Below are 15,547 nucleotides of genomic sequence, written 5' to 3'. Positions count from 1 at the left end.
TCTAAGATACAAATTGTATTTAGGATTATTCTGTAAAGTTTTGATAAAAAAATTAATAAAAGTAATTATTCAAAAACTTTGCAAAAATATAAAATTAAGCAAAGAATACTTACTTATATAATGATAATTCAATAATAATCTTTTATATATATTGCTTTATTAGCACTTTTTAAAGCAGTTATAGTAGCGCAGAGTGTTAAATATGATGATTCTGATTTAAGTACTCAAATTTTAGTTATTAATTCATCTATGTTTGCAGCAAGCCATGCTTATCCTAATAACACTTATTACTTAAGCAGTAATCAATTAAATATAAAAACAATCTTTTTTATAGAAATACTTTTTATCAAACAATCTAAGTATATTCCTTAAGTGATCCAACAATCATTAAAGCCTACTAAATAGATTCAATTTGCACTAATCTTACAAGTATAGACTAATTAGTAATTTGTTTGAAAGATATATTTTAATATTATATATCCTTTCAAATAAATATAGCAAGGCACATTTGTAATGCTTACTTAAACTGCGCTCTACTATTTAGATTATAAACAAAATCCTTTATCTTTTTCTAACAAATATATTTTTTCTAAATAAGTTACCTCAGTTAATACTGCTGAAGGAACAAAAGTAAAATTATTTATTCATTAGAATTATTTAAAAATGATTTAATCAAATATATTTAAGGTTATTTTGGGATATGAAGATGGAGCTATTGAAAGTATTACAATTTTTAATCAATAAATATTTGATATTATTAATTAATTAAAAGTTATTGATTTTTTTGATAATACATTTCATTGGTAGCTTAATGGCTGTACTGATCAAACTTTTTCTGTGAGTTATATTCTAGTATAATTAGTTTAATAATTTTTAAATATTCTAACTTCTTATTATTTTATAGTAGGATAACAATATAGTAGGGCTTTGTAAAAATATTCTTATAAGTAAGTTTAAATTTGAAAAAGTTTGAATTATAAACATTTACTTTTAGGTTGGGATAAAACGGTATTTAGTATATCTGGAACTTCTAAAATTTTCTCACCATAAACTACATTTGGTGTGGCCTTAAAAGATGGAGATATTAATTTTCTATTTTCATTTGGAGTAAAATTTTTATTTAAATATAATAATTTTATAAATCGATTATAGATAGGAGTAAATAGAAGATTTATGGTAGGAATAATTTCTAATTCTATATAAGCCTACTAACTAAACTCTAATGCATTTTCTGTAGATAGTTCTATCACCTCAGTTTCACTTTCATCTTAAGCTTAAATTACTTATTTTAGATAATAGTAAAATTTGATATACTGGAAAACAACTATTAATATAAAATGTAATATTAAATTATTCTTTTCAATTTTACTTTTCAATTTTATTTAATTTAGTGTATAGATACAAACAATTAACTAAGTCTGATACTTTGACATCAGTTGTCAAATGCGCTCCTATGATTTCTAGCATATTTTCAGTAAATCAATATCTTGCTATTCTTTATTTGTCAAATAGATTTTATAGTTTAAATGACTAAACGATTAACAAAATTCTAAAATAAATTATTAATTAAAAATGTTAATTTTAAAAAATAACTAAAAAAATAAACATTTTTAAATTATTTTCTTAAACATTAATCAGTAAAAATAATATAACCATAAAATAATAAATATATTTATTTATTAGGATAGTTTAGACTTTATAGTCAATTGTAATAATGTAAGTAATAAGAATTAATATTCTATTTAAAGTAAGTTATTTCTATTAAATAAAAACATAAAGTTCAAATATAATTAAAGAAATTAGTTTCGTACCCTTAATTTGCAATCCAGGATGTACATCATGTTAAGATACTGGACCACCATATAAATGTAAAGAATGTGATACAACAAATAATTTCATGCTAAATGCTAGTGGAGATTGTGTATGTATAAATAATTATTATTTAGATACATTAAAAGGTTAATGTATCAGTTGTCCTATTTAATGTAACGGATGTTAAATTTCTAATGGATAGATAGAGTGTTTAGCATGCTCTAATAGTATAGATCCATCTAGCAAGAGGTTAGATTACACATAAAGCAAATTATGTTCATGCTAGGATAGATTTTATGATGATGGTACTTTGATTTGCAAATCTTGTGATGCGACTTGCCTTACTTGCTTAAATAATCAAAATAATTCTTGTAAATCTTGCGACTCAATTAATGACCATAGGCTACTAAATATTCCAAATCAAACTTGTGATTGTTAAGCTAACTATTATGAAAATAACTCTAAACAATGTATTTAATGCAGTGCAAATTAATATTTTGATTCAACAAGTAAAGCTTGTATTAATTGTCCTATTTAATGCAATGGATGCTAAATTTAAAGTGGATAGCTGAAATGCTTAGCATGTAATAGCAGTATAACATTAACTGATAATAGATATACTTTATCTTAAGACTAATTGTGCTCTTGCTAAGATAGATTTTACGATGATGGTACATTAACTTGCAAACCTTGTCATATTACTTGCTTAACCTGCACAGATGAAAAAATAAACTCTTGTAAATCTTGTGACTTAAATACTGATCATAGAGAATTAAATGTTACGAATAAAACATGTGACTGCTCAAAAACTTACTAAGAGAATAGTTAAATAACATAATAGTGCGTTTAATGTAATAATAATTAATATTTTGACTCAAAAAGTAATACTTGTATTAATTGTCCGATTTAATGCAATGGATGCTAAATTTCAAGTGGATAACTGAAATGCTTAGCATGTAATAGCAGTATTACTTCAATTAATAATAGATATACTTTTACTTAAGACTAATTGTGCTCTTGCTTGGATGGATTTTATGATGATCATACATTAATATGTAAACCTTGTCATCCTACTTGCTTAACCTGCACAGATGAAAAAATAAACTCTTGTAAATCATGTGACTTAAATACTGGCCATAGGGAGCTTGATAATTCTAATAAAACTTGTAACTGTGTAGCTCAATTTACAGAAAACTCTTAATAAAAGTGTGTGTCTTGTCATCTAACTTGTTTAACTTGTAAAGGAATATCAGCCTAATAGTGTTTAACATGTGATTCAAATAAATATAGAAAACCTGATATAAATAATAGCTGCAAGTGTATGGATGGATTTTATGAAGATAACTCATATAACTGCAAACCATGCCATGTTACTTGCTAAACATGTAGTGGAGGATCAGAAAATGACTGTCTTACTTGTAACGCTAGTAATAATCGAGTTATAAGTTAAACTAAATGTTTATGCAGTCCAGGTTATACAGAAAATACTTCAATTACTAGCTCGTGTTAATAATGTCATTATTCTTGTTTAACTTGTTATGGACCAAGTAACAATTAATGTAATTTGTGTGATATTTAAAAAAAAAGATAACTTCAAAATGGAATTTGCAATTGTATTTAAGGTTACTACGATAAAGGAGTAGCATAATGTGATACATGTAATTTGACATGTGAATCTTGCATTGGAGGAAATACAATATCTAATTGTTTATCTTGTAGTTAAAGTAACTTTAGGCATTTATCTAATTCTTAGTGTGTCTGTAATAAAGGGTTTGTAGAGTACAAATATTAGCAATAAAGTTGTTAATGTGATACTAATTAAAACAGGATACTTAATAATAAGGGTTAATGTGTCTGTTAAGATGGCTATTATGAAGATAGCACTTAAAATTGCGTTAAATGCCACTACAGCTGCTAAACTTGCTTTGGAGGATCGAGCAATTAATGTTTAACTTGCGAGAATAAATATCAAAGGTTTTTGATCAATAATGTCTGTAGTTGCATAGATAATTACTATGAAAACGGAGTGAGCTAATGTTAAATATGTAGTAATCCAAAATGCAAAATATGCGATAAGACTACTTAAGAATGTTTAGGGTGTTTCGATTCGTAAAATAGATATTTAGACAAACAAGGAATGTGTTAATGCAAAAGTGGCTACAAAGAAGATTAAAATAATTATTCAAACGTTTGTCTATTAAAATGTATTGAAAATTGTGAAACTTGTATGCCTGACAAAATTTAATCATGTTTACAATGCAAGCAATATTTTAGCTTTAATTAAAATACTTCTAAGTGCTCTCGAGATATGATTCCTTCTGGCATTCCAGACAGCAAAGTTTAAGATGTTTCTAAATACTCTGGTATAAGTTCATACATTTCTATAGCAGTTTCTACTACAAGCTCAATAGCATTGTCCTTTGTTTCTTAGAATAATATGATATTCAAAATCTTATTTACGCTTTAAAAAATTAATTTTCTATTATTGATTAATTTTCCTTTTCCTTAAATTTTATACTAATTTCTAAAATCTATAAGTGGAACAACTCCAATAGCATTATTAAACAAAATAAATATTTTCCCATACTTCTTAAATGAAAACGAAGAATAGTATTCTGGACCTCTTTAAGACGGTAAATTTAAATTAGAGTAAATCAAGACCAGCATAATTAATAATGCAGGTGGAATGATACCTGTTTTATTTGTCTACCTATTACTTCTGCTTATATCTATTATTGCATTTAAAAAGTAGAGATAAAAAGACATAGAGTTCTAAAATCTCTATAAAGGTTTATGCCTACCTATCGATGCTTATATTCAGTAAAATAAGCAAGGAACTTTTATAAAGCTTCTAAACAAATTAATAGGTTTGTTAACTCTATAAATCCATGAATTTCTTAGCATAGTTTTTGTTTTTTCTATAACTTTGCAAATATTATCCTATGCATATAATGCAATAGATAGTGATATTGCCATGGTTATTTTAAAATCGATCTTTTTTTGCTTTGTATTCATTTACTCAATTGGATCATTTTCATTCTATGCACATTTCATCAATAAGTTTTTCCTTTAAAAATAAAGAGAAGAAGTTTCATCATACAAGACATTAATAGAAATGAATCATAGCATTTTAATAAATCCAAGCTCAAAAAAAGATTAAGAAAAATTAAAATCTGAAATAGATCTTGCGTTACCTGATATTATCTTTTAAAGTTACCTTTAAGATTACATAAAACTTCTATTTTTTACAAGAAATTTTATATTTATAAATGATTTTGTAGAATTGATAATTATCCCACTTTGTATAATTGCTCCTTTTTAAAACTGCTTCTTCTAAATAATACTATGCCTCATTTTCTAGTCTCTTCTAAGTCTTTTTGTTTTAATAAGAAGACCAAGTAAGTTAAACCTAAATAATATTGAGCTTTTTCTGTAAAATTTGATTTGGGTTATAATTTTTATTTGTTATCTAATACTGGCTTACTAAATAGAGTATAAAATAGATTTAAACAACCTTAATACTAACGATTAATAAAATTTAAATATTATCAGTGTAATTATTATGGTATTATGCTTAGTTCAAATATTTATAATACCATTCTTTATAATTGCAAGTCTCGTACTGTAATTTCCAAAAATAATATAAAAGATAAAGTAAAAAATGAAAAAACAAGATAAGGAATCAGAAGATCTTTTAGATTAAAAAGAATCTAATATGAATATTTTACCTAATTAAAGTAAGAGCTTGTTAGAGTCGATTGTTTACTATAAACCAAGCTAAACTCTAAGTAAATCTGTAATTTAAATGACTGCATTCAAAATTCATAAAAATAAAATATTATAAGCTAAAAATATCACTTCTGATAATTAAAAAGACCCTTAAATATTTAAATCACAAAAAACATTTAAGTAGGCTAAAACTTTATTAAATACTTAAACTGATAATAAATGATTTTTTTTTTTTTGAGCTTAATAAATTTTATTGTTTAAAATAATTTTGTATCAAATTTCATATTAATTGTTACTTTTAGTAATTTTCAAATTTTAATTAACTTTATAATCTTTAAATAATTAAAACATTTCCTTAACTTAATTTTATCAATTTAAATATTTAATTTATAATAGTTTTTTTTAATTTAAAAAAGTTAAAATAGAATAAATTTTTTTGTGGTAATTATTAAAAATTATAAATTAAAAAATCATATTTTTATTTATTAAAGGTTAAACTATTTGGAGTTTTTTATTTTGATGAGTTTAATTTTTTTCAAATTATGAAATATGAAATTGCAAATAATTAATTAATTTAGTATCTGATTATAAAATTATTTAACTAATAATTTTAATTTTTATTTTTAATTCATTTAAGTTTTGTATAAAAAAAATATTTTTTGCTAATTTTTACAATTGAATAGTATTTTTTAATATTCATCAAAAGGGATTCTAAGTTTATTTGAAATTTGTTAAATTTGTTTTTTCTTTTGTGTTCATAATATTATGATTTAATACCAATGAATATTATGCTGGTAAAGAGTGTAATTTAATTAATATTTAGGAATTCAAGCTTTTATAAAATATTCTATCAAAGAAACACCAATAAATAAATATCCATAATCAATTTTTTATTTATAAAAGAAAATTAAAAAAAGGAAAAAAGGTTAATAATTTATAAAGATTACTTATCAAATGAAATCATAGTTTTTTAAACTTTCTTTAATAACTTTTAGCATTTTAAATATACTTAAATGCTAATTATATGAAAATGGTTTGCCTAGCAGTGGTAAAGTTTTAGTAGTTAATTCATAAAACTTTGTAGCATGTTTCAAATCAGACGATAACTATTTAAATTGTATTTAGATTTTGTAAGATTTTGTAAAATCATGTTTTTAGTCTTTTTTTAGTATACTCAATAGCAGAAGAAGGAAAAAGATTAGATTCCTAAAAGATTGATGGAGAGTGCCTATTCCTAGAAAATATGGATTATGAAGTAACTTGTATTAAACTATGCATGCATCTTTTAAAAAAATAATTTTTAAAAATTCTAAAGTAAGGGGTCTTCGCAGTATTAATAAAATCTCCGAGTTCATAAAAATTATTTAAAGCTTAAGCTATTAACAACAAGATTAATATTGATAATATAAATATATTTACCTTACAGGATATAACTTCTCTTAATAGAGCAGATAACACTAAAGTAATATCAATATTTTAAAAATATAAAAATAATTTTTATAAATTATAAAAAAAGATAATAATAGGGGATGTAAAAGGGACTATTTTAAGTAAGTAATTTTAAAATAAATAAATAAATAAAATCAAGTTTTTTTGCATTTCATAAGTGAAAGATTTTTAAGATACATCTTACAGTGCCTAATTTAATGGATGCGATAAATAAGTATACTCAGTTAGTTATATTGAAGTAATTTTTACTATTAAATTTATATGAATTATAATAAAAAAATTTCTAATAGAATAGCTCTATTGTATTTGGATTATGTGACAAAGTCCTATATTGTAAACAAATAAATTGATTATAAAGTATTTATTAAATATGTTTAAATTAGAATGGGATAGAAGCCTTCCAAAAAGCCCACCATTTATTTATAATTAACAAAAAAATGTTGGAATTCCAGTGTAAGGTTCAATTTCAGCTAATAGATATCTATTTTCGTTCATGGTAAATTACATTATCTTTTAATAAAAATATTATATTTATTATTTGTTATAAAGATTGGTTCAGACAGATATTTGTACGTGAAGTGCTATATTAAATAATTTGAAATATATACTTTTAAAGGAGACTTTTAGAAGTAAAGTCCTTTAGTAGTTTAAACATAAAGTTGCTAGAGCTTTAAATCTTACGGTAATATGTTGTTTTGCTTGACACCAAGTAATATAAAATGTAAGCTTAATAATATTAAAATCGATTTTTAGAAAAATTTATTCAATAAATAAAGCATTTTAAATACTGAACAGCAACAAAATTTAGCCAGATACCTAGACTTAAAGTAAAAAGTGTACTCCGAAAGATTTTTCTTTAGTTTAAGTAAAATTAATTTTTTTAAATATTTTTTAAAAAAAGATGAATAATAATTATTTTTTTTTGATATAAAAATAACATTTGTTAAAAATAAAGCATATTTATTTATATGAGCAAATAAATTATGATTAAAATATACATAAAAGTTTTGGCAGTATTTTTGCTTTTCTAAATATTTTAAGTGAAATAAGTTAAAGAAACTATTTAAATACCTAGTTATTATATTCAAATTATTAAATTAATTCTTTTAAATAATTGTTTTATTTTATATATTTGATAATATTTTATTTATGAATTTATAAAATTCTACAATTTAAATTAAATTATTATTTAAACAATTTTAAAAGGAATCTATTGATGGAATTTTATTTTGCTAAGATTAAAGTACTGTTTAGTTTAATATTTAAAGTAATAATTAATTTTGATATTAGTATATTTTATTTTTAGCTCCATAATTATAATAGAAATAAACTATTTACCTATAAGTTGCAGTATCTAATGTCAGGAATGCATGGGCTCTAATTAGTTTGGCTGTAGTTCATGCAATAAAGCTTTAAATTTTGTTCTGAGTAATAGTTAGTGCGTTTGTGATAAGGACTATTATTTAGATAAAATTTAAAATAGTTGTGTTTCATGTAATGATCATGTCTCTTAATCTTGTAATAATAGTTGCCACCCTACATGCTAAAATTGCAGTGGTAATTTAGAGAACTAATGTACAAAGTGTGATGAATCAAAAAATAGAATTCTAGATAATGGCTATTGTAGGTGTAAAGATGGATTTTACAAAGATGCTTCTAATAATTGCTCTGAATGTAATAAGTAGTGTAAAACTTGCCAAGGTTCAAGTGAGAATGATTGCTTGAGCTGCTAGGATAACACAAATAGGGAAATTAACAATAATTAATGCCTCTGTAAGGCTGGATATATTGAAAATAGTCCTAAAACGGAATCATGTAAAATATTATGCCATCCATCTTGTTTAACTTGCAATGGAAATGGTGATAATTAATGCACTTCATGTGATTCGAGTAAAAATAGGGTTCTATCTAAGAGTAATACCTGCATATGTAATGATGGATTTTTTTAAGATTCAAATGGAGATTGTGTCAAATGTAATATTAAATGTAAGACTTGCACAGGAAGTTCTGAAACTGATTGTTAAACTTGTGATGTAGATAAGAATAGAATTATAATAGGTAATTAATGCAACTGCAAAGATGGATTTATAGAAAATAACCCTATCTCAGATTCTTGCAAATAAAATTGCCACTATTCTTGTTCGACATGTAATGGGATGAGATCAGATTAGTGTCTTGATTGCAAAAAAAACAGTTTTAGAACTTTAAATAAAAATATTTGTGAGTGTGATGTAGGATATTATGAGGCTGGAACAGAAATATGTAATATTTGTGATATAACATGTGAAACTTGCTCAAGTGGGGATTCTAATTCTTGTAATTCATGTGTAGAAAGTAATTTTAGGAAAAAAAATGGAACTTCATGTGATTGTATAGAAGGGTATACTGAATATAGCCCAAAATAAAAATCCTGCTAAAAATGTCATTATTCATGTTTAAGATGTAATGGATCTGATCAAAATAGTTGCATAAGCTGTGATAATTAAAATAATAGAGTCTTGAATAGTTAAATGTGTAATTGTAAGCAAGGGTATTATAATATTGATAATAATCCTATTTGTGGATCTTGTGACAAGACTTGTTTTACTTGTAATGGAGGTAATCCTAATTAGTGCTTATCTTGTGATGATAAATAAAATAGAGAACTTGATAAAAATGGCAGTTGTAAATGTAAAGAAGGTTATATTTAAGATAGCTCAGGAAATTGTGTAATATGCCATATTACTTGTAAAACTTGTACAGGTATCAGAGATGATGAATGTCTTTCATGCTAAGAAAGCAATTAAAGGAAATTAGACAACAAAAGCAACAAATGTGTATGCAAGTAAGATTATTTTGAAAATAATCCTATTTTAGCTTCTTGTTCATAATGCCATTATTCTTGTGAAACATGTCAAAATACTTAAATTAATGTTTGTACTAAATGTGGAGATAATTCAAATAGATAGCTAATTAATGGAAAATGTGAATGTTTAGATGGTTACTATGATGATGGAACAATTTAATGCTAACCATGCACAAACAAGAATTGTAAAAGGTGTGATAAAGCCAGTTAAAGGTGTTTAGTATGCTATGATGACTAAAATAGAGAAGTCGATGGATCAGGTAATTGTATTTGCAAGAAAGGATATAAAGAAAATGAGATCAGTACTAAATCTAATTGTGTATTATCATGTAGTAAAAACTGTTTGACATGTGAGTCTTCAAATCCAAATTCATGCTTAACATGTGATTAGCAAAAATAATTTATTCTAGACTCTTAAAAGAAAAGCTGCATTTGCTCACCATATCATTATTTAAATTAATCAGCATTATTATGTAAACCATGTATAGAAAAATGCATCAAGTGTAGTTCATCAAATCCTTTAATGTGCGATTAATGTGAAGAATTCTATAAGTTTAATGAAAGTAGTAAAAAGTGTGAAAGAAGCTAGGTTCCTTCTGACTTTTCAGAGAGCACAACATAAAAAATATCTTAGGCATCTTAAGCTGCATCTTATATAGCTATAGGGGCATCTGCTGGATGCTCAATTGCGATGTCAATAGTATAGCCTAATGCAAACTTTTTGTAGTAATTTCTATCAATCTAAAAAATAAATTTCCTAATGCTTATAAACTTACCAATTCCTGATATCCTTTATCAATTTTGCAAATCTATTAGTGGTACAAATCCTCTATATTTGCTTAATAGTATTAACTTTTTTCCAAGTCTATTAAATGAGATAGAAGAATAGTATTTAGGCACATTACAAAATAGCAAATTTCAATAAGAAAAAATAAAAACAAGCATAATTGAAAATATTGGAGGAATTTTAATTGTTTTAGTTGTAACTAACTTATTTTTTGTATTTGCCATTATGCTTAACTTGAAAAGGAAATAGCAAGTAAAAAATTTATAAGCATCCCTCATTAAAAGCTCATCGATTAAATAAATAATTATAAGTAATGATGCTAAACAATCATAAAAATAGCCAAGCACTTTTGAAAATGTATACAATAAAATTGTTACAATAATAACCATTTAAGTTCATGAATTGCTGGCAGTTGTCATAACTTTCTCTCTAACATTATAAATATTTTCTTTTGCTAACAAAGGTATGGATTACTCTTTAGTGATACTTGCAGTAAAGGGAATTTTTCTGACAATAATATTATTTTATTTCTTAGCTAGCTTCTTTTTTTTCATTAGATTTGTGAATAACTATTATCAATAAAAGAGTAGTCAAAATTTATTATCTCCATTAACATAAAAAGAGCTAAAACTCGAATTCAAAGACAAATTTGATAATAAAAATGACCCTAAATTCTAAATGTAAAATCCTGATCTTTCAGATATATTCTTTTAGTGTTACATAGATGATTACATTAAAAATTTAATTATCACAAGAAATTTTAAATTCATTTAAATAGCCATTGAAAATATGGTTATTCCTTTATGCATTATAGTTCCATTCTAAAATAGTTTAATTTAGGTTTTGCTATGTTTGGGTTTTTAAGTGCTGAATTTTTTACTGATAATATGGATTAGACCCTTTAAGCAGATTCTAAATAATATACAAATCTTGCTGTTAAATTTTGCATGGATAGCTATATTTGTTTTATATTTTACATTGGTATACTATATAAAATTCAATATGGACTTAGATAATATGACTTAAGGCAATATTGATATTCTTACAAAGATAAGTACTGGTATTATGATTTGCTGTATACTTCTTTTATTCATCCCTATGATTTTTGCAATAATAAAGCTAATAAAAGAACTACCTAGCTTGATTAAAATCATAAAATAAAAGTTAAAAATAGATAAAGAAAGTAAGAAACAGTAACAACTTGACTCTATAATGTCTAATTAAAATTTAATAAATGAAAATAATTAAAGTAATATGCCGAATTTAGCTATTTTTAAAACGCATAAGATACCTTCTTATATTAAAGAAACCTAAATATAGATGGTACAAATTAATGAAAAAGATGAAAAGAGAGAAAAAAAAATATTTGTATTAAAAAGAAAATAATAAAAACTGAAAAAAACTGTAAATATTTACAAATTAACTATACTAAATTCTTAACAAGACTTAGACACAAATAGAGAAATCAATGCTGAAACAGAATAAAACCAAATATTTTGTTATTCTAAGCTCAATAGACTAAAAAAGCAAAGAACAAACATAAATCATTCAAAATTCTTGGATTGAATTTAAATGTAATTAAATTCATTATATTTAGTTTAAATTCAATATATTTTAAAATAAAAAAATAAATTATCATTTTAATAAAAATTTAACAAATAAATGATTAATAATAACAAATAAGAATATATAAATATGAACATAATAAATATGCATAGTAGTAAATATATGTAATATATATAGATAGATAGTTGTGATTAATTTTATTAATTATTTTAGATCTCAATATACTTCTCAAAAGAGAATGAAATTTATGAAGTATATATATATATATTTAAATTTATTATTTATTTGATATTGGAGGATAAGTATTTTCATTTTTCTAGTTTTATAAGAATAAAGATTATTTCTAGAATTGTTTCTATCTAACAGATAAAAAATTATTATTATTTAGAAGGAATTTTTTGATCTCCCTATTTCTTCTCTATTATTTTTGTAGGCTTTAGCAGAAGAATTTAAGTGCAGATCTTTGAAATTTTATTCTGTGTTATTATTAAATCAATTGACGGAAATTTATATCTTCTTTTAGGCTGATGAAAGATTTCTAGGGGTACCTAGCTGTGCTTTCTTATTTCTTATTTTGACCATTTTATCATTCATATCATTAATTAAGTTCGTTATCAAATTTAAGCTTTTGCTGAAACCAAGCTATGTGATTTTCAGATTGCTAATATTATTATCATACATACTAATTTTATCTTTAATTATTTTATGTTGTAATCTTCTCTTTTCTTCGCTATATCTTTCTGTCTTGAGAGTAGTAAAGCTAGTTAGCTTTCTTCCTCTTTGTTGATTTTTTTAATCTGCTTAGAAAATATCAGATTCATCTTTTTTTCCACTACTGTTATTGCTGGATGAATCTTTTTCAGAAATGGAATTATTAACATTATTATTTGAGTTCTTTTGCTAATCACTATCATTACCACCAACTTATTACTAACATTTAGACTCATTTAAAGTCTTTATATAAATCTTAGACAATTATTCAACTTGTTACTAATTAAATGAATAGGTTTAATTCTAAGCACAAGTTCTAACCCTTTTGATTTATCTTTATTTGTATTAGTGATTTTCAATTTCTTCGCCTTCAGTAACTTTTAAAATAAAATATTAGTTTAAAAACTGATCAAATATTTTAGTTAATATTTATATGTCAAAATATATTCTTCTATGAATAATTTTAAAATTTCAATTAATTCAAGAAGCAATTAATTTGTAAAATTACCATTTTTAGTGGCTGGTTCTTATTATTTATTATTGCACATTGTATTTTAAGACGCACTATGAGATGACGTTGATGATGTTGATGCATTTGAGTTATTACTATAATATTAATGCATATTTCTGCTTGAGAAGTTTGAAAGATTTTTATTATTCTCTTAATTATCAATTAGCATTTAATGCTTCATTTATTAGGCAAACAATTCACTTTCTGTATCTATATTTCAAAATATTATTTAATAAATGCTAAAATTATAATTTTAAAAAGCTTAAAATAGAAAGACATACAAAATGAATACATTTTTAATTAAATATCACAAATCTGATAATAAATATTATAAAAAATACCTCTAATTTACTGCTTAAGTCTTTCTATATTTTCGATGTCACGTTGATGGTTATTTTTATTTTCTTCAAGCTCTGTTTAAAGCAAAGCTAATTCTTCCAATATTGAATCAATTTTCTATTCTAAGTCACTGTTCAAAGTTTCCAAAGCTCTTTCAGGTTAAAAAAATAACTTTAATTAATTTGATATGAATTTTTTCATAATTTTACTATTTTAAAAGGCGATTAAAAAACGCCTTATGTAAAATGACTATCAAATTAATTTATATAAATATAGGTTTTTATTAAGTTACCTGTTTTATGATTCTAAATACTCAACTTCATTTTCAAGCTGCACTAGCTTTATTTTATCTTTTTTGTGGTTTTCCTATAATTATTCGTACTTTTATTTAAGATTATCCACCTCACGCTCAAGCTACCTTATAAATTTATCAGATTCAGCCTTTTTTATAACAAAATATATTATCTCAAAGTCTAAATATTTTCTCAATATTAATTTTAGGCTAAAATCCTTCTTAAACCATAACAAGAAATGCAACATTCAAAATAATTCAAATAGCATTTGTTATGGAAAGCTTCATTCAATCTCATAAATAAAAATGTATCATTGTTAATTCCAAGTATTACCTTATTCTAAGATAGCTTAGATTTTAAGTCGCTAACTTCTTTATCTTTTTTTTCTAAAGACTCCATCATATTAGTGATTTCTTTTTCAAGATATTCCTCAATCTCTGAAGACTTTGCTAATATATTAAAAAATAATTAGAGCTACACTGTAAAAGATTTTAATATCTATTTAAGTTTTTATGGCTATTTAATGCTTTAAAGATAGTTAATCCATCAATTCTATTTGAAATTGAATAAATTTTTTACTCTTGTATTCATCATATTCTTCCTATAGTTAAATTCTAAAATCTTTCTCTTATTCGTAAAGTATTTGATAATTTGTCATTTATATTTGTGGCTGCCTATTATTGGTTTTGCTTTTAAGATAGGATATATTTTACCTTTGTTTAAAATTTATTGTATTCTCACAGATTTGTATTTATTAATTATGTAATTAAATTCTTTTGTTAGCTAGTTATTTTAAATCAGACAAATTTTTCTTAATTACCTCTCATAAAGGTAAGCGCAGTGAAATTTCAATTTCTTTAAAATTTTTCATAAAATTAATCATAGGATTCATTTAAATAGTGTGGATAAATACTATCAAACTGTTTGAAAAAATAGAAAGAAAAATTAAGATAGATTTATAACATTATCAGCCACTTAATATCAATATTTAACAAATATTTTTTTTCTAAAATTATCATTATTAAATGAATGAAAATTAAATCTTTATGTCATTTTGAGCTATCAGAATATCAAAAACTGCTAAGGTAACCTGTATTTTGTAATATTATGCAGAAAAACCTCAATAATTTACCTTTATTTAGAATTTGAGAATTTTGATTAGAATGTCAAGCAATCAATATTCTTTTATTATTTTTTATCAATCTATTAAGAAAAATTTTTCTGATAAAAAATTTAGATAAAAAGAATACATACATATATACATTTAACTATTCATAAAGTGGCACATTCATCAGTACTAATTCCAATATGACTTTCGTTAAAATTACAATTAAAAAAGTTAATTCAATTTTCAATGCGTACTGAGAACCATCAAAAATATAATATTTTAGTTCATAACGAAAATGCCAATGTTCATTTTACTAAAATTGCTTAAATAATAAATTTCTTACATTTAGTAGAATAAATTTTAATTAAATCTTAAACTTTCAATCATAGTAAATCTT

General features: G+C 23.6%; 2 protein-coding genes across 2 annotated transcripts; one reads left to right on the top strand and one right to left on the bottom strand. All coding sequences in view use genetic code 6, as the record gives it.

Moving 5' to 3' along the window:
• Positions 1-120: 120 nt before the first annotated feature.
• TTHERM_00794460 (bowman-birk serine protease inhibitor family protein) lies at positions 121-12,188 on the top strand (the record flags this gene model as incomplete). The annotated part of the gene is made up of 24 exons (XM_001020965.2): positions 121-298; positions 361-443; positions 499-630; positions 688-721; positions 773-852; positions 905-947; positions 995-1,107; positions 1,153-1,339; positions 1,392-1,474; positions 1,684-1,747; positions 1,797-5,210; positions 5,316-5,365; positions 5,462-5,721; positions 6,537-6,658; positions 6,711-6,796; positions 6,857-7,003; positions 7,058-7,091; positions 7,149-7,228; positions 7,281-7,323; positions 7,374-7,486; positions 7,540-7,711; positions 7,767-7,855; positions 8,197-8,257; positions 8,314-12,188. The coding sequence occupies 24 exons, from the start codon at positions 121-123 to the stop codon at positions 12,186-12,188; spliced, it is 9,543 nt and encodes a 3,180-aa protein (XP_001020965.2).
• Positions 12,189-12,680: 492 nt separating this feature from the next.
• Positions 12,681-14,841, bottom strand: TTHERM_00794450 (hypothetical protein; the record flags this gene model as incomplete). Its single annotated transcript, XM_001020964.3, has 6 exons — positions 14,622-14,841; positions 14,376-14,491; positions 14,042-14,190; positions 13,752-13,900; positions 13,408-13,620; positions 12,681-13,276 (listed from the first exon to the last, which is right to left on the bottom strand). The coding sequence occupies exons 1-6, from the start codon at positions 14,698-14,700 to the stop codon at positions 12,681-12,683; spliced, it is 1,302 nt and encodes a 433-aa protein (XP_001020964.3). The 5' UTR covers positions 14,701-14,841.
• Between the last annotated feature and the right edge of the window lie 706 nt (positions 14,842-15,547).

The sequence above is a fragment of the Tetrahymena thermophila genome, assembly GCF_000189635.1.
Source record: "Tetrahymena thermophila SB210 genomic scaffold scf_8254552, whole genome shotgun sequence".
Lineage (NCBI taxonomy): Eukaryota > Ciliophora > Oligohymenophorea > Hymenostomatida > Tetrahymenidae > Tetrahymena > Tetrahymena thermophila.
The sequence above is the reverse complement of the archived record's forward strand: the minus strand, read 5'-3'. Positions and strand labels throughout refer to the sequence as shown.